Source organism: Lycium barbarum, chromosome 12 (genome assembly GCF_019175385.1).
Source record: "Lycium barbarum isolate Lr01 chromosome 12, ASM1917538v2, whole genome shotgun sequence".
NCBI lineage: Eukaryota > Viridiplantae > Streptophyta > Magnoliopsida > Solanales > Solanaceae > Lycium > Lycium barbarum.
This window is the reverse complement of record NC_083348.1, coordinates 90,464,482-90,486,752: the sequence shown is the minus strand read 5'-3', so window position 1 is coordinate 90,486,752 and position 22,271 is coordinate 90,464,482. Positions and strand designations below refer to the sequence as shown.

General features: G+C 33.9%; 2 protein-coding genes across 2 annotated transcripts; both read right to left on the bottom strand.

Annotated features, from left to right (window-relative positions):
- Positions 1-1,577: 1,577 nt before the first annotated feature.
- LOC132624638 (protein FD-like) lies at positions 1,578-5,773 on the bottom strand. The gene is made up of 4 exons (XM_060339386.1): positions 5,162-5,773; positions 2,978-3,611; positions 2,438-2,526; positions 1,578-1,994 (listed from the first exon to the last, which is right to left on the bottom strand). Exons 1-4 carry the CDS (start codon positions 5,771-5,773, stop codon positions 1,923-1,925), a joined length of 1,407 nt encoding a protein of 468 aa, XP_060195369.1. The 3' UTR covers positions 1,578-1,922.
- Positions 5,774-16,090: 10,317 nt separating this feature from the next.
- LOC132623298 (la-related protein 1C-like) lies at positions 16,091-21,922 on the bottom strand. The gene is made up of 6 exons (XM_060338031.1): positions 20,974-21,922; positions 19,846-20,434; positions 19,613-19,760; positions 19,391-19,481; positions 17,451-17,522; positions 16,091-16,956 (listed from the first exon to the last, which is right to left on the bottom strand). Exons 1-6 carry the CDS (start codon positions 21,472-21,474, stop codon positions 16,669-16,671), a joined length of 1,689 nt encoding a protein of 562 aa, XP_060194014.1. The 5' UTR covers positions 21,475-21,922; the 3' UTR covers positions 16,091-16,668.
- Between the last annotated feature and the right edge of the window lie 349 nt (positions 21,923-22,271).

Below are 22,271 nucleotides of genomic sequence, written 5' to 3'. Positions count from 1 at the left end.
TGAACATAATAATCTTACATGGAAATAACACGAAAAACATACCTGATGCGGAAAGCATTATCACGAAAGCGGAAGCGTTAATTGTAAAAACTGGTTTCTACCTCCTTGCCCTAGCCTTACATTACCACAGCCGTCACTGATGGAAAAAAAATTAGAGATTTTTTTGTGGTAACCCTAATGGATGGAGGGAGGACCAATTTATAAGAGTTGAGACTTAATCCGGTACGTCCATCAAATAACCGATCTAATGGACGAGATTTATTCTTTATTAAATATTAGTTATGGGCTTTACATTAATTGGGCCACATATTAGAATTAATAAATTTCTAACATTATAATGTTGTAGTTTAAAGTAAATGGGAAATAGTTTATAGTTAGAGAAAATGCGTAAAAATGGACTCCAGTGGTACATTAAGGTTCTATTCTATGCATACAAAGTATATCGAAATTGTGTAGTGGCACAGGTAGCAAATCCTCTATACATAGACTTCAACTTTACTAAATCATGTGCACGTCCATCCTTTGTACTACTTATTTCTACATTAGTAAACAGGCAAATGGCAGCAGCTAGCTAGAAACTCATAATGATAGTCAAAAGTTGCCATTTATGGCTCCATTCATCCTTAGAGACTTAGAGTGATTGGGTTGAATGTGTACTTGAATACTGGATACAATCTTCATTCTGAAGGACTCCTTATCCAAGAATTAAAAATAAAAGAACATAAATTTTGGATTTGATATAATGAATATATATAGTGGTGGGGTGGCGTGGGGGTTGTATCAGGCATCAGCGTTAATTCCATTGGATAGTAACATGTGGTGGACTGCTTGTGACTCGTGGATTGTGGCACCAACTCCTGAACATTTAAAGGACGAAGCCAAAGATCTTTGACTAAAATCTCCCAGACTCTAATGGTACCAATCTTAATCAACAGATGAAAGAAAAAAGAGAGAATCTAATTGGAAATAAATGAATTATACTCCCTTCACTTAAAAAAAAAGAGTTCACTTAGTCTTTTTTTCTTGAGTCAAAAAGAGTGTTCACTTATCAAATCAAGAAATAATTAACCTTATCTTTCCAAATTTGTTCCTATTAAGTGTTATGTGATCAAATTCCAATACTTATTTAATTAGGGAAAAGTTAATCAAATTACCTATTTTTATCTAGGAATTAGTTATTTTTTAACGGTGTGCAAATGGCTAAGTGGATAGGCTTTTTGATCTGGAGGAAGTATTGATTACACTTAGGTTTTAAATATCTATGTATAATATAAAGCCAGACGTAAACAAGATGATGTCGCACTTCTCTTTGGTCAAAAAACACAATTATCTTTTTTCTACTTTTTTTGGCATTTTGTTCTATTTTCTCATTTATGTGATATGTTAAAAAAGGTTAAAAGTCATTTCATTAACTCTCTTAATTATGTTAATGTGATTAATGTGCATTAAACTCATTAGTACACTGTAATTACATTATGACAAACAAACAAGTCATTGTAATTATAATACAGTGTAATTACTAGGCTGTGTAATTACTAGGGTAGTAATTACACCAATTCCAATTACGAGGTGGCTTTCCAAACAGACCCTAAGGTCCAAACAAAGAGGGAAATACAAATTGCAGCTAGTTTGCTGGTGATTGTTTTCATTACCATAAAAGACTAAACCGTCTTCCTATTTGATATTGCCCTACACTTTCCTTAAATCACAAGCCTATTTTCCTTTCTTTTGGGGGGGGGCTAGCTAGTGATAAATATTCATCGGCCCACACGGCCACCACCAAACAACAGTACTCAGTTCATATTACAAACAAAAAGGACAAATGGGAAGAGTTACAGAAATAGTAGTAGTAGTAGCAGCACTTGATAAATCTTCTAAAATTTACTATTACACCTTTTTCTCAAGCTTTCCTCTGAGATTTCTCAAAATGGGGCAGTTGACGACCGATACAGAGAGTTCTTTTTGGGAACTTGAGCAGCTGCAGCTAAGTGTAACTGGCCAAATTAAGAAAACACCATTAAAATGATAGAGTCATTTATATCCTTAATTTTTTCTAATTAAGGAAATCATTACTCTTTCCGTCTCAAAATATTCATCGCTCTCACTAAAAATACTAGTCTCAAAATATTTGTTATTTTATTTACCCAAAATAAAATTAAGTAATTTTTTTTATTTTATCCTTGTATTAATTACATCAGTGGGCTAATTTTATGAGTTCACGTACCAACATTTAAAAGATTTCATTACCAATAGAATAAATATTTATTGAGGAGAAAGACCATGATGAAATATGTTAAGAGAATAAAATAGCCAAAATGCTACCTTCTTAATAGGGCTGTAAATGAAAAATGCCACAAATATTTTGAAAAAGTGGAAGTAGTTATGAGCCGAATAAATCTTCACAATGAAAAAGCAAAAAAATGGTAAAAGAAAGGACCTGTTGCTGCTGCTTCTTGAGCCTGGCATTCTCTTCCACTAAATGGGCTACTTCCACCTCCAACTCATTCAGATAAGCCTGCAGCGGAGCTATAATTTTAAATTTATGAATTCTGCATTCTAGAAAATGCAACTTACCGTGTTCTTAATAAATTAAGTACTTATACATATTAAGTAAATTTTTAAAAATAGAGAGGCCGAGCCAAAATTGTAAGTGAAGCTCTAGCTCCGCCCCTTGCAAGTTATGGAGAACATCAATGGGAAAATCAAGAAACAGAGGAGACTCAGCATATTGTCCAAAACAAGAACATAGAAGGAACAGACAGAAGCAGCAAAGTGTGACAATAGCTAGCTTGATTTATTTACGTGTATCATACCAAACATAGTTTTTACTATTTTATGTATTGTCCTTTTCAGTTTTTATTATTTTGGCAAAAAGGGCAGTGACCATCTTTAGTTTAACAAACATAGTTTATTGCTAAAAAAACGACAAGACAACAAGAAAACATTTTTAAAACAACGATTAAGAAAGTGCTAATACTTTCCTGCTTTCTAGCTCTTGATCTAGCAGCAGACTCACGGTTCTTGATCATCCTCTTATTTCTGCTGCCCCCAGTAGAATTGTTCTCTGTTTCAGTGACAGCCCTCTTTCTTCCACTAGCATTCACCGAAGCCAAGGCCTCAAATGGAACTTGAGAAATCATACTAGTTGGTTGGTGCAAGATTGTGTTTTTCCTTAAAGGGTCTAAGTTGTTATTAGCAAAGAAATGAAGGTCTGGAACAGAGTTCAAATTCAGCATAGTAGTAGTAGTTGGATTTGCTGGAATAGGGGAGGCTGTTGCTGCTGGTGAGGGTGAATGAGCAAAGGGTCTAGCCAAGAAATCTTGTAAAATCATCCCACCAAAATTAGCAGCTTGACGATGATTATGATGATCATGGTCTCTAGAGTAATTAGTACTGTGGTCATGAAGAGAAGAAAGATTAATGTCTTTCCACACTTCTTCCATGGTTCTAAGTCTTGGAGAAAATGGGGAATGAGATGAAGAAGATGTAAATATTAATGATGATGATGATGATGATTTATAAGAATTTGAAAGTCCCCTGTTGTCACTACTTGATGACCACACTACTAGATTCTTGGAGAAACAGAGAACCGGGGAGAAAAAAAGAGAAATCTGAGACAAAGGAATTTATAGAATGATCTCTTTTATCTTCTATTACTTCTTTCTAGTATACACAAATCTCCTAGTATACACAAATCTCCTCAAAACGAAGCATCCTTTGGGGATTAATGTTGATGGAGGAGAGAATAGAGAAGTCATAAAATGGTAATGTCTGTTTTGTGTTGTCATGTCGGAATAGCACGTACGATGATCCAGGCGCCCAATTATGTGACGCTTCGGCGGTGAGATTGTACCGTTTCCTCAAAAAGTCACCTTAAAAAGCACCAACTTGGGATAACTAGGCTGACACATATGCATTTGGTTTTTGGTGTTTAAAAAAGTGGAAAAAGGAGGATGAAGAAGGGAAAAGAGTAAAAAATGTCCCTTTATTTTGGGAAAAAGGTTAAAAATATCATTATAAATTTGGTTAAAAAATACGTCTCTCGATATTAAAGTTTTCAAATATATATCCTTATCTTAACGAAAATTTTCAACATATCCCGATTTTATTTTTAACTGCTCTATTTAAACCTGACCCAACTAAATAAAAAACGTATATGAGTTACCCGCTCATGTGCCTTGTGGTTCCAGATGTAGGACTCGAGAACAAGTTGAACTCATATGCGTTTTTTATTTAGTTGAGTCGGATTTAAATGGAGCGGGTTTAAAAGTGAAATCGGGTTATTTTGGGAGATTTAGGAATTTCCGTTAAGACAGAGGTATATTTAAAAACTTTAATGATGGGAGGGGTATTTTTCATTCAAATCTATAACGGAGAATATTTTTAGGGCCCATTTGACTTAGCTTAAAAAAAACATTTTATAAGCTGAAAACAACTTATAAGCCCAAAAAAAAAAAAAATGGACTACCCCAACTTATTTTTTTGGGCTTATTTTAAGCACAAAATGACTTATAATCTGACCAGTCAAACGCTTAAAAAAACTTAAGAGCCCGTTTGGATTCGCTTATAAGTTGCTTATAAGCTGTTTTCAGCTTTTTTGAGTGTTTGGTTGGTCAGCTTAAAGTCATTTTGTGCTTAAAATAAGCTCAAAAAAATAATTGGGCCCATTTAAATTAGCTTATCTAAAGCAGCTTATAAGCTGTTTTCAGCTTATAGGCATAAGCCCATCCAAACGGGCTCTAAAACAGCTTATAAAATATTTTCAGCAACTTATAATCTAAGGCAAACGGGCTCTTAGCCTTTTTCTCCGAAGTAGAGAGCATTTTTTACCCTTTTCCCGATGAAGAATGAAGCAGTTTTAATACATATATCAAGTATTAAAGGCATTTGATTACAGTTGGTCAAAATATAATCAAAATATACTATGAAAAACAAACATATGAAAACAGTTAAATGGATAAGGACACGAACAAATATAATTGTTCAGTTTGTTAAAAATCTGGTTTATCGGGTTTTTGTCGTCTCTAAACATGCCATCCATCAATATCTTGAATTTTGGTTTTTCTTCCGTAGTCTGCCAGTTCAAAATTCTAGGAACTAAATTCCCCGTATTAACTGCAACGGTGGACGGGACTTTTGAGCAACATTCATACAACCAGACTTGCATAGCAAGTGGCAACCCATGAAACCTATAATATCTCTTAAAACCAACATATTTCTTCCCGATGCTTACAACCAACTCTCTAAACGACTCTTTACCCCAAGGATACTCATTATATCTCCCGTCCTCTACAATATCAAAATGGATCCTTGGTATGTTTGTCGAATTTGACTCACCACAATGTAGCCACGTATTTATGAAATACAATATTTCCATCTTGACTGCGTCCTCCCCTCTATCAACCCAAACTGTCTTGTTGAAACACTCAATAAGCTCGTGTCTTTTAACTGGCAGTTGGTTCTCATTATTTCTACCAAAATATTCAACCATAAGCCTATTCGGTTGTGAGTTATCATAAACAAAACCGTTTTCATCAGAGACACAATCTAACCCAGTGATCAGTGCAAGTTCTCTAAGGCCGAAACGTAGAACTTTACCATTTATTTCAATTGTAAAGCACCTATATGTGTTGCCCCTGAGTTCTTTGACCATAAAGCACCAAAAAATCTGTGCTTGTACATCCAATTGCTGCATTCTGAAATATTTACCAAAACAAGTATTCCTGAACATATCCTTCTGTGTGTCTGTTAGTTTGCCTCTAATATCTTGCATTACATTAACATTCGTGTATCTACACATATCTTGGTGCCACAGCAGGGTGTTTGGTAACCAAAAATTTAGATACCTGAAACAACATGCCAAAAAACACATATGATTGACAAAATACAGTGAACATAATCAGGTAAAAAAGGGATCAACCAAAAATATATACAAATATACAACAAAACAGTGATTGACAATGAAAAAAATATAATGTAATTCAACAATATATATGAACATACTAAAAATATAATGACATATATTGACTAAATATGTAAATTACATATCTATAATAACTGCCAACAAAATATACACAAATATACTTAAAAATCTCAAAAATTACAGTTATGGTGAAAAACAATAAAAACGAATTAACTGAAGAAACATGTGAAAAAAATAACAATACAAAATATACTTAAAATGCATAAAAAATATAGATCTGGTTAAGTCACAGATCTGTAATAACTGAACTAAAAGATACAAACGAACTAAATATACTGAAACTACAACATAAATATACCTCTCCATCATCATCCTCATCGACATTATGTTTGGTTTTAGCAATTTTTTTGCCCTTAACATTAGCAACATTGTTATCAACCTTTCTCTTATTTTGTTTCTCCATTTGAGAAACTTTTTTCACCTTTTCTTGTTGTTTACTCTTCGAATCAACATAATCAGCAGAACGTCTAGGATCGTTAATTTTTTTTGAACGGTTCTCAGCATAAGAGCCTGCAATGGCAGTTTCATGTTGAGAAATTCCCCAAAAAAAAAATTAGGAATTGAAAATTCGGGTTCTATACCTCTAGTCCTCATCGGAGTAGAAGCTTTCTTAGCCATTTCACTTGAATCTAAGAAAAAACAGCCAAGAACAAACAGTGATAATTAATTATTTAGAGTTGCATTGCTGATTCAAACAAAAAAAATAAACAAAAAAAAACCCCAAAAAGATAGGTTAAATACACAGTGAAAACATAAAAATCAGTATAGAATCTGACCTTTTTTTAGAATTAGATTTGAATTATGAGTGAAATTAATGAGTAGTTAATTAGAGATAAACAACGAAGTTGAACTATTGTAAAACGGATTTGAAATTGGAGGAAATTAAGGGATATTGGGCATAATGGCGTGTATTTAAGGGGATAGGAGAGAGGGACGTTTTTTTTTTTTTTTTGCTTAAATTTAGGGGTGTGGAAAGTTATCAGATGAGTGGTAAAAAAGTGGTAGCTATAGGAAGTAAATATGTTATATTTTAGCTACTAAATATAATTATTGTAAAGTTTAGTTATGTTCCATAAATAGGTAATAATGTAAGCTATGCCAAGTAAATTTTACAATTTAAAATAGTAAATTTGAAGTTGAAGTTCTACCTTCGAGGTGAATTATGCTGAAGTTTTATTCAATAAGTGATCTCGAAATTATTATTTGAAATCACATGTCCAAACAACACCTAATAAAAAATGAAATAATCTCATCTATCTAACGGCACCTTCAAAAGTGAAAAGTTTTAGTTAAACATAGAAAAATTACATTTATCGCTTCACACTCCTATGTGGTAACCACTTACTTTACTTTTTTTTTTTTATAAGGACTAGGCACGTAGTATGCACAAATAACCAGCCAACTCAATTTTAGAAAGAAAGGGGTGGTAGGAATCTAATAGCTCAGTTAGTTAACTATATGAATTTTCATCTTGTTGGTAAGGGTTCGAATCCCAACGTTGTAATCCCTTTCTCATTTCTCCTTCCCCCTACCTAGAGCTGTCAAACTGTGCTTGGCCCTTAAGGCCAGCCAACCCAGCCCGCCACTGGCCAAGGGTTGGGTCAAGATTTTTCAAGCCCGTTTAACACTGAGGTTTATAAGCCCAACCCAAGTCAGCCCGCAGGCACTTGAGGCTGGAACGAGGCCGACCCGTGGGCCTAAGGCTATTTAATTTAAATTGAAAATAATAAATAATTGTGAAAAGTAAAAACTAGGAATAGTGATTAACTAATACGTCTTAGTATCTTACACATTATTTTATTCATTGCGTTAAATCCTAATCACCAAGTATAAAAGTTGCATTTATGATTGCGATTTAATTTTCAAAATTTAAAATAATGATTACCGAATAAGTTTTAGTATCTTATAATACACTATTCATTTAGCGTTAAATCCATACTACTAAACTACCTAATAACTAAGTATAAAAGTTGCATCCATCATGAAAATATCCAAACACTTGTTGGATGTTGCTACTTGAAATTGGTTGCACGATATTACCAAAATTCAAAGAGGTTATATATTAAATATGTGAATCATCTAATTGATTTTGAAATATAATTATTTGATAATATTAAACTAATTAAATTTGAATATGAATATAGACGAAGATGAAAATGTTCATTAAGACAAGCTTATCACAAACGAATTCAAATGTAGTTGATATTGAATAAGTTATAAGTTGTCGTAGAATTATGTATTTTCATATAATCATATGTTAAAAATATTAACAAATCGACATACTTATAGTTTCTTTTTATAAAAAAAAATTATTACAAAGGGGGTAGGGGTAGGGGATTACAATGTTAGGATTCGAACCCTCACCAACAAGATGAAAGTTCAGGTAACCAACCAACTGAGCTACTAAATCCCTACTTACTTACTTATTTGATTTGAATATAAAGAGGAAAGAATTTTTTTTATAATAAAAAAAAAAAGATTGATAAAATTGGAGGGCTAGCCCGCGGCCCTTCTAAGGCTAGGTTGGGCCGGCCATTTTAAGGCATCAAATTTCTTGGTCAGCGAGGCTTGGGCTGGGTTGACCCGTTTTGATAGCTCTACCCCTACCCTATGTAATAAAAACAATTCTTTTCTTTTTTTTTTTTAGAAAGAAAGAGGTAGTTGGAACAAATGAATACAGAGGGACACTAAGGGCCTTTTTGGAAAGTCACCCAGGTAATTGGAATTGAATGTAATTGGGTGTAATTACACAGTTTGGCCTGTTTGTTTGAGCAGGTAATTACACAGTTAGGTGGGAATTGAGTGTAATTGACAGGGTGTAATTACACTCTCCAATTCTCAAGGGGGAGGGGTGAGAATTGAGTGTAATTACACCCTGTAATTACAGGGTTACTTTTTAGTTTATTTCTTTTTTATTTTATTTCTTTATTTTTTAATTTATATTATTTAATTTATTTTTTATTTTATTTTAATTTCTTTGTTTTTCTAATTTATTTTTATTTGCTTTTCTAATTTATTTTTTTAATTTCTATTAATTTTTTTAATTTTTTTTTACTTTTTAATTATTTTATTTTTTAAAAATATATTTTTCTTTTTATATTATTTATATTTCATTTCCTTTCTTCTCATTCCCAACATTTACTTCTTGTGGTTCCATGTAATTGCTCGTATTTTTTATTTTTTTATTTTATTCATTTAGTATAATCATATTATTATTCTAATTTTTTGAAACTACATCTCTTAATATTAGAAAGAATGAGTCATTAAAAACCTTGGTATATAATGAGTGACGTTATTAGCATAATCATTTCGTTGTGAATGTGGTTATAGACTTATATTTTCTCTTTCTTTTAAATTATAGGAGTATTTACCTATATTACGTTGGAACTTACTTATGTAATGTTGGAATTTGACATAAGAGTATTATGTTAAAAAAAAATCTTTTGGATTTTGAATTTAGGTTATATTTTCGATTTTAATTTATTTGCTTTAGTACTATTGACTTGTTATTTCACATTGCTTGTTGTTTAATTTTCACTTATTGATAGAATTTTTGTTAAACATTTGAATAATATTGTGACATTATATTTATAAATATTTTTTTTTTTTCAAAACATCAAATCTCATGATGTTCTCACAAAACAAGTATGCTTTTAAGTTTTCTAATCAATTAAAATAAAAATATTATTAATTTGAAATTATATATCAACTATTTTTTATAATATTAGTTACAAATATATGATTATTAATTAACATAGTTTCAACGAACAATGTGTCATTAAATAGCTAATTTAATATCATTTATAGAGGCACATATTTTTTAAATATTAATTTTTAATTTTTTATAGTTAAATTTTATTTTTAAATTAAACTAACTTTATAATTACACTTGTTCAACCAAACAACACGCTTGTAATTACAGTGTAATTACATTATGACAAACAAACAGGTCATTATAATTACAATACTGTGTAATTACTAGACTGTGTAATTACTAGGGTAGTAATTACACCAATTCCAATTACTAGGTGGCTTTCCAAACAGAGCCTAAGGTCCAAACAAAGAGGGAAATACAAATTCCAGCTAGTTTGCTGGTGATTGTTTTCATTACCATAAAAGACTATACACTTTTACCAAAACTCTGAAGTAGCTTCTCGTGCAATAACTTTTTTTTTTCTTATGATGGTTAGAACCATTTCTTCGTCAAAATATATGGAGCTGAATTGTGAAAGGATCTATATTAAGGTACGGTTATAAATTTTTTTTTTCTGGACAATTTAAATGACTGGTTTCAAATTCTTCATTTTATATTATTTTAAATTTTAGAAGTTCATAATTATTTAGAGAGGAGTTTGAGACTATGACATGATATGAAAATTGAGAAAATTTAGCTAAGATAGATTTTTTGATAAACAAGGTGGAGTGTACGTGTCCAAGTTCAATCTGAACAGGCATAAGTTAGGTGGTGTGGCACCTCTCTTTGGTTAAGAAACAGGTTTATCTTTATTTATTTTTTTGCTTTTATTTGTTATCATTTCTTTGATTTATTGTCGTAACAAAGAAAGACAATGAAAAATTGTAAAGGAAAATCAACAGTTAGATAAACGGGAGTTTCTTTATCATAGTTTATTTGTCTTAAAATTCTATCAAGAATGGTAATCATTTGTCTTGAAGTTGTATTGAGTGATAATGTTCCCTAATACCCTGTAAATAAAGACCAACTATCAAAGATGTTACTACTACTCCAGCAAGGTCCACTTCGAATGGAATTTTGCCATTTATTTGCAGGTGTTCATAATATCAGTCAAATATATCTTATACTACTATTATATGAAGGCATGAGATTATATCTGCCGTCCAATCTAAAGGGAACAGTGTAAGCTAAAATTTAATTAAATTCCTTTTGTTATTTCTTTGTACTACTATAAATGTCTCTACTGTAAAATAATAAAAAAAAATCCTCTATTGCACCCTCTCTCAATGTCGTTGGCGGATCATGTGATCTTCATTTTTTCTGTTTTGGCTTTTAAAATTAATTTCTTTTTTTTTAATCCATTAGTGCGTCATGTTTCAGTTATTATATCATTTGTTGTCTAATTTATATAGGAAAGATCATGGTCCATTACCATATTTTTCTTGGTAATGTTAAATTGTTTTATTCAAGTTATAATGAAAGTGATGGTGTCATACGTGTGGTCATGGTATATGAAGCTTGAATATATAGGGGGGGGGGGGGGGGGGGGATCTAATTGTCTTTGTATTCTATAATTGCCAAAATTAGTATAGAGGGAAGGTCAAATCCAGTTATATATAACTGAAATAATCTTTATAGAAAATGAAATTTCATTGTTTGTATCTTTCACTTACTTTATACAAGATGTACTTTTATCTTATAAATACAATGGATGAGGCATGAATTTTTAATTCGGACTGATACATTAGAGTAATGTATGTTAGGAAATTTTGTTGCATGAGCTATCTCAAGACTATGACCCTTTAAGTTGTCTTGCTCTCTCTCTTTTCCGTTTGTTTGTTTTATTTGATTATTTTCAAGTTACATCAAGAAGGAAAAAAATATTTCTCTCTAATAGAACATCTAATTAATTAGATATTATTTTCTCATTATAGTTTTAACATTAATTCTTCTATCATAGTTAATTTTTTGATATAACCGCGCTTCTAGTTGAATTATGAAGTGGATAACGAGTCAACGTTAATATATTGTGTTTACTTCTTTTTCTCAATGGTACTATCTTTTAGCATTTGTAAAGATTATATTTACTTATTATTACCACAACTATGGCATTATTTTCTCCATATTTCACCTGTCACTTGCCGCTTATCAATAAAAATTCGGAAATATCACCGGAAGTGCATATAATTGATTTGCTTCGAATATTGCTTCGACTACAGTTTTACACAAAACATAGTTTTTACATTCAAATAAGGAGAGATTACACTTTCTATTGTATATTCATCTTGTCTTTGCAATCTATTATCTCCAAGATTCTAATTGGTAGATAGTACTACTCTACAATACTTGAAGATCGAGGAATCATTTTCTGCCAGTTAAGTAAAAGAGAAAAAAGAGAAGTTTCTTGTTCACCCTTTGCAGAGGACGACAGAACTCCCCCTAGATGCGATTTACATTTTTTTTTTTTTTGGTGTGTGTTTGTTTTTATTACTCAAATAAGCAATAGTATCTTTTTATCCATACAAGCACGAAATATACAAAAGTAGGATTATTGCTTATTCTTCCACTTAAACAAAATTTGAAAGATCTTTGTTTGAAGATCATCTAAAACCTCATCCGTTGATCTAAGCATCTGCTGTCTCACAAACTCTCTCACACATATATTGACATTAGAAGGAAAAAAGGTAGAATAACAAAGATTATTGTTGGTTTTCTTATTGTCCCGACAATGGTAACTTAAAGCAAGAGAGGTTAAGTTGAGAGACACTTGGGGTCGTTTGGTGCACGGTATAGGTTGGGATATCCCAACATTAATTTTTTATACTGTGTTTGGTAGGATGTATAAATTTATTCTGGGATAAATTTATACCTCCTATCAAACACAGTACAAAATGAAGCATAATTCCAAGTGTGGGATATCTCACTTTATCCCACTAAAATTAGGATTATTTTATTCCATTTGAAAAATGGGATAAAATAATCCCAAAAAATAGAATAAATTAATCCCAAAATTATAATTTTGGGATAATTTTAACTACCTACCAAACGACACTTAAATAATTGAGTCATACAAAAATTTCGCTAATGCTTTGGGCTTTTCCTTTAACTTTTCCCTTTCTCCTCGGAAAGGAAAAGCGTGAAACAGAAAAGTTGATGGGTTAATTCAAAGTTATAAAGCTACTAGGAGTATTGTTAACTGGAGTAGTATATTATTAAAGTCATTGAACTAAGTGCCAATTTCTCAGAAGATACAGCTCATCGGAAAAGACAAATATCAGCACTAAATGACAGTAAAATTCTGCCTATCTTGAAGTACCTCTACTAGAGTATTTTGAATTCTTCTGTTAAACGTTCTCTGAAATACTTAAATATTTAGTAGCAAATAAAACCTTAAATTTTTAAGTCATGGACCCCCTTCGACAAATTTAGCTTTATCTTAACACTAGTCAGGGATAGCCCGTGCTTGACATGGGCAAATAGTCACTTTGTGAACCGTTAATCAACCTTTAGTTATGACAATTAGTTAAGTTTTAGCAACTTTTAATGAGGACTATCATTTAAACAATCATATTTCTAGATTAAGACACGAAAAATCTAATTTTTTTTATGCCACTTAAAATATCCGGGCTCCAGAAAATATTTCTGGAGTTGAAATTGGCGTGGCTCAGATTAAACTCCAAAAAAAAATTAAGATGTGCAGGTTAAATTTAAAATAAAAATTGTGAAATGTTTATCAGTTTAAACTCTGAAATTTGAGTTTACTTTTATAAGTTCGAACTCTATATTTTTTACGTAACTCTATGACAGTATCCTAGAGTTTCAACGGTATAAGTTTGAAACTCCAGGACACAATCTAAAAGGTTCATTTATAAAAATATTTGTAAGCTTATTCGAATTATAGGACACAATCAGGAGGTTTCAATTGACATTATCTTTGAGTTTAAATTTAAATTTTCTATCATTATTTAATTCGTGATATCTCTTTTAAAACTTTATTATTATTTCACATTATGATACCTATATGAAACTCCATAACAAATTAGTGGGAGCAGTGATGATAATTGCACAAATAAAATAAAAAAATCACGGCGCTTCATCCAACATCAAGTCCCTAGCCAGTTGCTAAGTTCATTTTAAATAATTAAACTTCTTTTTGAATTGTAAATTCAATTTAGTGATCAACTTCAGTCGTGGAGTTTCGTAGAAACTAATCCAACAAAATCGATTAAACACAAATAACAAAAAGATGCCTCCAATTGTTCAATTGAAATATTAATGATTGCAATGTACACCGTGAACAGAACCACATAATTACAATATTTTCTACAGATAAAGTTAAGATGAGCTCTAATCACGCTCAAGAAGAGGGATTAAATAGTCAAACAATAAAAAAAGTTTACAACGAAGCTACAGTAATTTATTTTTTCTAGCCAATAAAATATTTCATTCTCGGCTATTTTGACACAAGTAGCCTCCTTCCAAAATCAAGAGTCCAATGAAGAGACCTAGATAATTCTGTGGGCCCCAAGTTTTGTCCCCATCTTTTGAAAACTGCGGCTAATTGAGTTTTGGCCCCGACTCCAGAGAACTCCAACGCAAGGCCAAAGAGAAATTGTGAAGAAAGTTGAGCCTCTTTAAGCTAATTAAATCAAGGTGTTTTACCTTTTATTCATTAAGTACAAAAGTCTGCAGCACACAAAAAAGGTTAAATGTCTGAAATACCCTTGGAACAGCTGGTTAATACCAAGGACAGATGTGGTAATTTTCATAAAGATTTTGTTTTTATGACTGCTAGAGGAAAAGTACAATATCAAGAGATTAGATGTATAAGCTGATGATGCAAAGTCTAACGTGAAATCCTATTATGCCCTTGACCAGGGTTAAACAAAGAGTTCAACTGTTGCTTCTATATAGGTAGTAAATTGCAATACAATCCGTGACAAACCTATCAACCAAACTCCAAAACACTTTTATCCTTTTAAGCAGACAACCTCTTACTCCTGTAAGATTTGTACCTTCGACTAACGATTGCTCGTCCCCTTGCAGCAGCAATTTCTCTTTATAGTTTCTTCGAAAAAGGCTCAAATATGCTATCGAATTATCGAAAATGGCTCATTTATGTCACTGATCAATAGTTTGACTTATTTATGTCATCGAACTATCGGAAATGACTCATTTATGTCACTCATCAATAGTTTGACTGATTTATGTGGATCGGGTGTACGGGTAGGCAAACTTACAGATATAACTACCTTATATGAGGCTCTTACTATACGTAACTACCATTTGCCAAATTACAATTCGTAGCTAATGTATTTGACTTGGCCAAATACACTCATCTCATATGTATTCGGCTCATATACATATGAGATACAATATGAGTCAAATGCATATGACGAAAAATACACTCAAATACAAAGAGAAGAACTTAGGAAAAATATGTAAAAAAAATATTGTTGTTGGCTGGGTTCAAACCTGGGTGGTAAGGAGCAGAGCCACACCCAATAACCACTTCAACCACTCCAATTTGATGATACATATGACGAGATATACTTAAATACACTCAAAATATAAGGAGAAAGCTAGGAAAAATATATAAGAAAAGTAATGTTGCTAGCTGGGTTCGACCCTGGGTTAAACCACTCCAACTTGATGTATTTTGATGTAGCTACGAATGGTAATTTACAAAATCATTGTAGCTACTAAATATAAATAAATTAAAAGGTAGTTATTATTAATAATTACCTCTTAAAAGAAGCTACATCAAGTAAAAATTCCTATTTATTTGAGATTCAAAATTGGGTTGATTTAATTAAACGACGTAGACGTCTAATTGGAGACCACGTATCATATCTAAAATTATAAAACCAACCTTAATAAAAAATAACATGAATAAGTCATTTTGATAACGGATGATGACATAAATGAATCAAACTATTGATGAGTGACATAAATGAATCATTTCTGATAGTTCGATGGGATTAATGAGCCAAACTATTGACGAGTGGCATAAATGAGCTATTTTCAATAATTAGATGGCATATTTGGACCTTTTCATAGCTTCTTTGATCTCCGCACCCATTTCTCCCATCACAATGTTCTTAGAGGTCGTCTTCCCTCACTTAGGCTTTAATTAATAGAGAAGCAAGCCACAACGCAATGAAGTGATCAAGACAGGTTATGGATGTCAGAATGTGGATGCTACTTTAGGTTCTTTTCAAAGCGCTACCCAGATGATCTAAGAGGTAAAGTAATGTTGCATCATACCAGGTAATCATGAATTATACAAATACTAATGAAACAGAGCACCAAAAGCACAGAAGTTATATAGCTCATCAGAATTCAAACAGAACCAAATATATCAGTCGACTACAGATCCCTATTATGTTCCCAGCAAGGTCAACAAGAAGGCATACTTAAAAAGATGGTCTTTAGGGCTATAAAAGAAAAGGTACCAGATATAACACCATAGTCACATGTCAAAGGGCGCTACTGCAGTCTCCACAGCATTGCAGCACAAAACAACAATACCAGACTTTTTTTAAGTCATTAAAATGAGAAGCTAGCAACATGCACTTCTTTCTGTAAGCTTACCTCCTTTGCAAGCTAGGAGATTTAGCCCCAAATCTTAAGATAATAAAATCAAACAGCATAGGGGCTAATGGGGAAGTATAGAATCAAAATTCCCCATGGTTCTAAGGTAACCACCACGACACACGACCAACATAATATGATAGTAAAAGATACTTTATCCCAAAAAAAATATACATCCCAAACAAACTCAAGCTGCCAGCTTAAAAGTCAACATGATTCTTTTATCCAGTATGTTTTATTTCAATATTCTCTTTTTCCTGACCCTTTTAGGTGCTTCCTTCTATTTCCTTCATGCTTTGTCCATCAGCATTGGTAAAGACCAAACTCGTTTCCATAATAAAGCACAATATTCACCAACCACGTGCTTCCTTTCTTCGCCATGAAATGAAGTTGATTTTCAATTAGTTGGATTTCCAAATGGCATTGGCCGCCCACGCTGAGCAACAGCTTGTTCACCAATCTCATTGTCAGACTGTTTAGATGAGCTACTTAATTCGGCAGAAGATGATCTACTATGATATGTGAATTGCTCTGTCTTCTCATCAAATACAACACTTTGGAAATGTTCTGCAAGTGAATCAGTACTAGATTTTTTATGAGACAGAGGACTTGACACAGTTGAATACTGAACTGATGGCGGCATGGCCCAATTCATCCAATCATTTCTTCGCCTTATCTTTTCTCCCTGCGAGGCAAGAAAGAAAGACACTTAAATCCCGTTAAAAAAAAAAAAAAAAGTTCCAGGATACTTCGATAGAGCAGGGACCTTGAAGCAAAACTGCTTAAATACACTTAACTTAAACGCAACTCTATCAGTCTAGAGCATCCTACATAGGGTCCAATTCTCCATATAATTACTAGTCACATGCATTGCACAGACTAACAAAGCCAACTTCAAGTAATACTGGAGAAATTTTACAGTGTTACGTGAATCTTAAAAGCATTTTCCAGGTTCTTAGAGGGTGTTTGGATTAGCTTATTTTAAGTGTTTTTAAGCTCTTTTCTACTTTTTGTGGTGTTTGGAAAGATAAAAGTGCTTTTAAGCACTTACTTTTAGGCAAGTAAAAAAGTAAGCCAAAAGCCAAAAGTTGGGCATTCCCAACTTATGGCTTTTACTTTTAAAAAGCCAATCCAGACACCCTCTTAGCCACATAGACAACCATATGTATAAGGGTATACCTGCACTTCTACAACTGTTGAGGAACGCACAGCATCCAGTATTAGCTGTAAATTATCTGTCAGCTGCATCACCTGCAAAGATGGCAAAGAATAATGTAGTTTTACAGCATAAGCAAAGAATAATGTAGTTTTACAGTATAAGCAAAGATAAACAGATGTTCAAGCATGTAAATGCGGCTAAACTAGCTACCCATGCCAATTCCTTCCAGCAGATCAGTACCACTGGCAAACGAACCATATGTTCCAAGTTACCACATCCAGATTTCGCAACAGAGAAGTGGAAGAATTAAAACTTAATCAACCCAGACTTTCAAGTTCCTAACATCACACAGCAAATAGCACTACATCTATGGAAAACAACCAGAGTCTTCCCGGCAAATCATACAAGATTACTTCCAAAACCTGAAAATCTATAGTGCTTTACCATAGATCAAAAAAAGATCAAGATCTCAGGAGGTAACACCATCTTATGTCACCTAACTCTCAAAAACACAAAGTGCTGAATCCTAGAGCATAATAGAAACTAACACAAATAGAAGTGCTGGAAATGACAGGCACACCACGCATTGCAGTGCAATATTTGCTCAAATTGGGAAGACTAAAGGCAACATCAGTATTGGTGAAGCACTGGGAAGGCTAAAGACATCATAAGTCTCAACTCTGCCTCTAAATAAATATTCCCTCCCAAAAACAAGGCTTAGAGTCAAACTAGTTTTAAAGAAAAATAGGTTTTCAGACTTATATCACGAACCCTGTCGAAGCAGTTATCATGTTTCCTAAATCATATTTCAACCCATGACTTATTTTTCAACTTATTCCAATCCAATCAAGTAAAAAATTCCAAATGTGTAGACCCCCCCCCCCCCCGGAAACCCACCCCCAACCCCCCATAAACCTTTTTTTGATAAGTAAATATGCAAACCACCTTTTAAATAGGCTCAATCTGTACTCTTCCATAAGTTTGATGAAATCCTGTCAACGGCACTTCCATAGTTTAAATTAGCAACTACCACTAAAATTGCCTCCTCTTCCCCATACCATTAGCGTTCATTCTTCCAGTTCCATAGTCAAGACATACTAAGTTTATTGCCTGAACACTATTTAATATACTCATTTGAGTTCAATCAGCCTTCCTTCAGAATCACTTTCAGTATTACTCCATTCTTTAACCATTTTTTCTCAACGCAATAAATCCATGATCCAACCCAGTGACGAAATCTAGAAGTTCATTTACAGAGACACTGTACAAAGCAATTTCCGCAATCAAGAAGTGTCATCCCTAGTCTTGGCCCTTGGGTCTTTTGATTCCTTCTGCAGTTGAATGCACCAACCTCGCGACTGGAATGAGACCGCCCAAGACAATTACAAGAGGGGAGAAACAATCTGCTTCTGAAAGAGGAAAGAACGTAGAAATCGTCCAACCATCAACACAGAACATCAGTCACCACCAACAAAAGATATTCACCAGTCTAAGCACGCATATTACCTGGAATCCTTCCACTTTTCACAAATGGGATTGCGTAATGCCTAACTTACCTGGGCTTCTAGTAGTCTGTCATACCAGCAAGGGCATAAATGGTGTAAACAGACAGATGACCAGAAATTCCAAACCAAAACTATGTTTAGCTCTTTGCATGGTAGTGTTAACAATCGTGAAACAGAAGCCTCACAACAACCATATGAGATTTACATATGCAATGATTTCTAACGTTAGAAATATCTAACATTCAAATTCCATCAGAAATTATAGGAACAGAATACTGCAAGATACAGCTTTTATTACGAGTTCTCCGCCATAGAAGAGACAGTGATCTACCAGGAGCTATGTAAACATTACGAGTTACCAATTATATGGGAAAAGAATAATCATGAAATAATATACACAATAACATAAAACAACATAATTCAATTGATGAGAAGTTTAATTCCAACTAACTCACTTTTTTGAAGCCTGCTATAAGATTAACTGGAACCCATCCTTGTTCATCCATGTTCTGCCGCAAGAATGTATCCTTAATTAAATTTTCATTACTGCAACAAAGGACAGGGTCCAAAGAGTTTAGCCTACCGATAATGTTTAAACAACCATCTAAAGATTCAATTACAAGAAAGAGACCAATGAAGATTGTTTTTGTTTTTAGTCAGAACAATGAAGCGCCTACCTGAAATAATAATCTATCTGGCTCACTATTTTAGAATACAATTGGGTATCTGGAACATGAAAGAACATAGGCGGCATAGGAGCAATCATAGGCATTCTGAGAGGATCTGTGGGTAGGCCTGGAACATAAATAACAGGAGGCGGAACTTCTGCATATTGGTTCAAGTATAAGTACAGAGCCATATAAATAAATTTAGTATAACTACAAAAGAACACCAACTATAACACTCTCACCGGGGTAAACCATGGGAGCCCCAAAAGGCGGCCGCACAGGCAAGGGTTGTGGCATAAAATGTGGAGAAGTATGAGGTGGGCCACGAAAGAATGGCCTAGTTGGACCTCTCTGAGGTTGCATGTTGGCATCTCGGCTACCAAAACTTCTATTGGGGTTCCAATCCTGATTACCGCGCTCCTGATCACGCCTGCCTCCATAACCATGATGATAAGAGCCATCTCCTCGGGGATGCGGCCCACCATTTCCCCTCCTATAAGAACTCCGATGCTGTTGATGCTCATTACCACCAGGGGATTGAGATCCAAATACTCCCCGGTGCCCTCCATCTCGATGATTGTTGACCCTCAAAGTAGACTCAGCACCAGAATTACCGGATTTCCCAGAATTATTCTGGGTTATTTCCACCACTGAACCCTGTAGTGGCTGCTGCTGGGGAAATCCACCATTCGATGATGGATAATTGCTTTGATTACCACCACCACGCTTCATAGACCTTTGCCGGGTGGGAGCATGGTTTGGAGTTGAATTAGTGTTGGCATTATTAGGATTAACTTGCTTTTGAGAAGGTGGAAATGTCATTCCTGCACCCTATAATATGCGAACATATAGACAAGTAAGCTTCTTCAAATATCATGAGCTATTCACTTGTTGAAATATAAGAACACTTCTTCAGGTGCAAGGGTGAGTAAACATCAACAACACCTCAATAAATGATAAAAATAAAAGCAGGCATACAAACATCAACAACGCCTCAATGAATGATAAAACTAAAAGCAAGCATACAAGCATCAACAACACCTTAATAGATGGATAAAACTAACACTCTGGTTGGATGGTCGTTACCCATGGCTTCATGATGAATCGTATACAATGTTTGGATAGGCTGTATCGTCTGTTGTGGTTTAATGGGTAAATGAAATAAGTAACTGCGCAAAAACCACCAAATCTGTGGTTACAAAAATTGAGTTTTTTCATGGTTATATAACAACAGAGTTACAACACCATACAGTGCGATAATGAACCGCGGGAAACAACCATCCAACAAGGGTAAAGCAGGCATAGAAACACTAGTAGGAGTTTACCAATATAAAAAAACACTATTAGGAATTACATGCAATGAGAATAACCTGTGATAAAGAATCTGATCCCTCCGGCAAAGCTTTGAGTAAATCAGCTTTTGGGGAAGCCTTTGTAGACTCAGAAAGAGCAGGCCAAGACACAGCACCCATTACCGGACTGACAACCTCAACAGCACCGTTTGACGGTTTATTCCACACAGGTTTCTTAGCAGCATTGCTACTATTATCGGAGCTGTCAACCTGTGCTTCTACGACAGCATCCTCAGGCGAAAACGAAGAGGTATTTCCAGCAACTTTAGAAGGCGAGCGATCATTAGAGGAGTTCACGATCTGCTCCGACGAAGACGAAGGAGAAAGAGGAGGAGGAGGAGAAGAAGAGGTTGCCGCAATCAGAGATTCTGATTCGCCGCCGCGAACGATCTGAGTCCACGCGCCACGCGCCGCCGGAGATCGCCGGGGGCTGCCGAGAGAGGCTGCGCCGGAATCGGTGTTAGTATTCCTTAGTGAATGAAGCGCCGATGTCGGCGTTGGGTTAGTAGCTGTAGCCATTCAAACTAGGGTTTCGTTCTAAATATCAAACGTTATATATGACGGCCTCCAAATTAGGGTTTTCAAATCAGTCTCTATACTTGAAAAATCGATTGATTATTCCTCCCTAGAAAAAACCTAAACAAACATTCAGATCGATCAAAATTTTCTACAAAAAGAAGAGAGTTATTAAATGGAGAAAAAGAGATTGATCAACCAATAAAAATTGAAAGTAAGTTATAAAAAGAGTAAAACTAAGGGGTTTTTCCAAAGATAGAATAAATCGGATCACAGTGAAAGGATCCGATGAGACTCAGCACCGGAGCGGCGCAGAGGCTCGATCAACAACGAAAGGCAAAGGCAACACCAAATAAGTCTTCTCTCTCCTCTTTTCCCTCTCTGCTCTCTTCTTATATTTCTCTCTCTAGTGTTTCCTTCTTTGCTTAACACTAGGGAAATCCCGGGTTTGTCTAGGCGCTATTTACAAATTTGTCCTTTAAATACGCCAGTCAATAAAGAGCCTTGTTCATTGCTCCAGTCTGGCACACACTATTTCCTCACGTGGAATTTCCATTCACTACTCAATTTTTAGCTTCTACTCTAATGAAAAGGACATATAAATCACATGGCTTCATGGATAATTCTGAAATTAAAATTTAGTATTCTATTATTCTTTGTTTGTTTATTAATTTTGAAATAAATTATACCGGGATTAGAATTAGTATCGCAATAAGTTATCTCTTATATGGTGGAATAATAGTACCAGGATTAGTTATCTCTGAATAGAACAATGAAAATGATAAAAGTTACACCCGAGG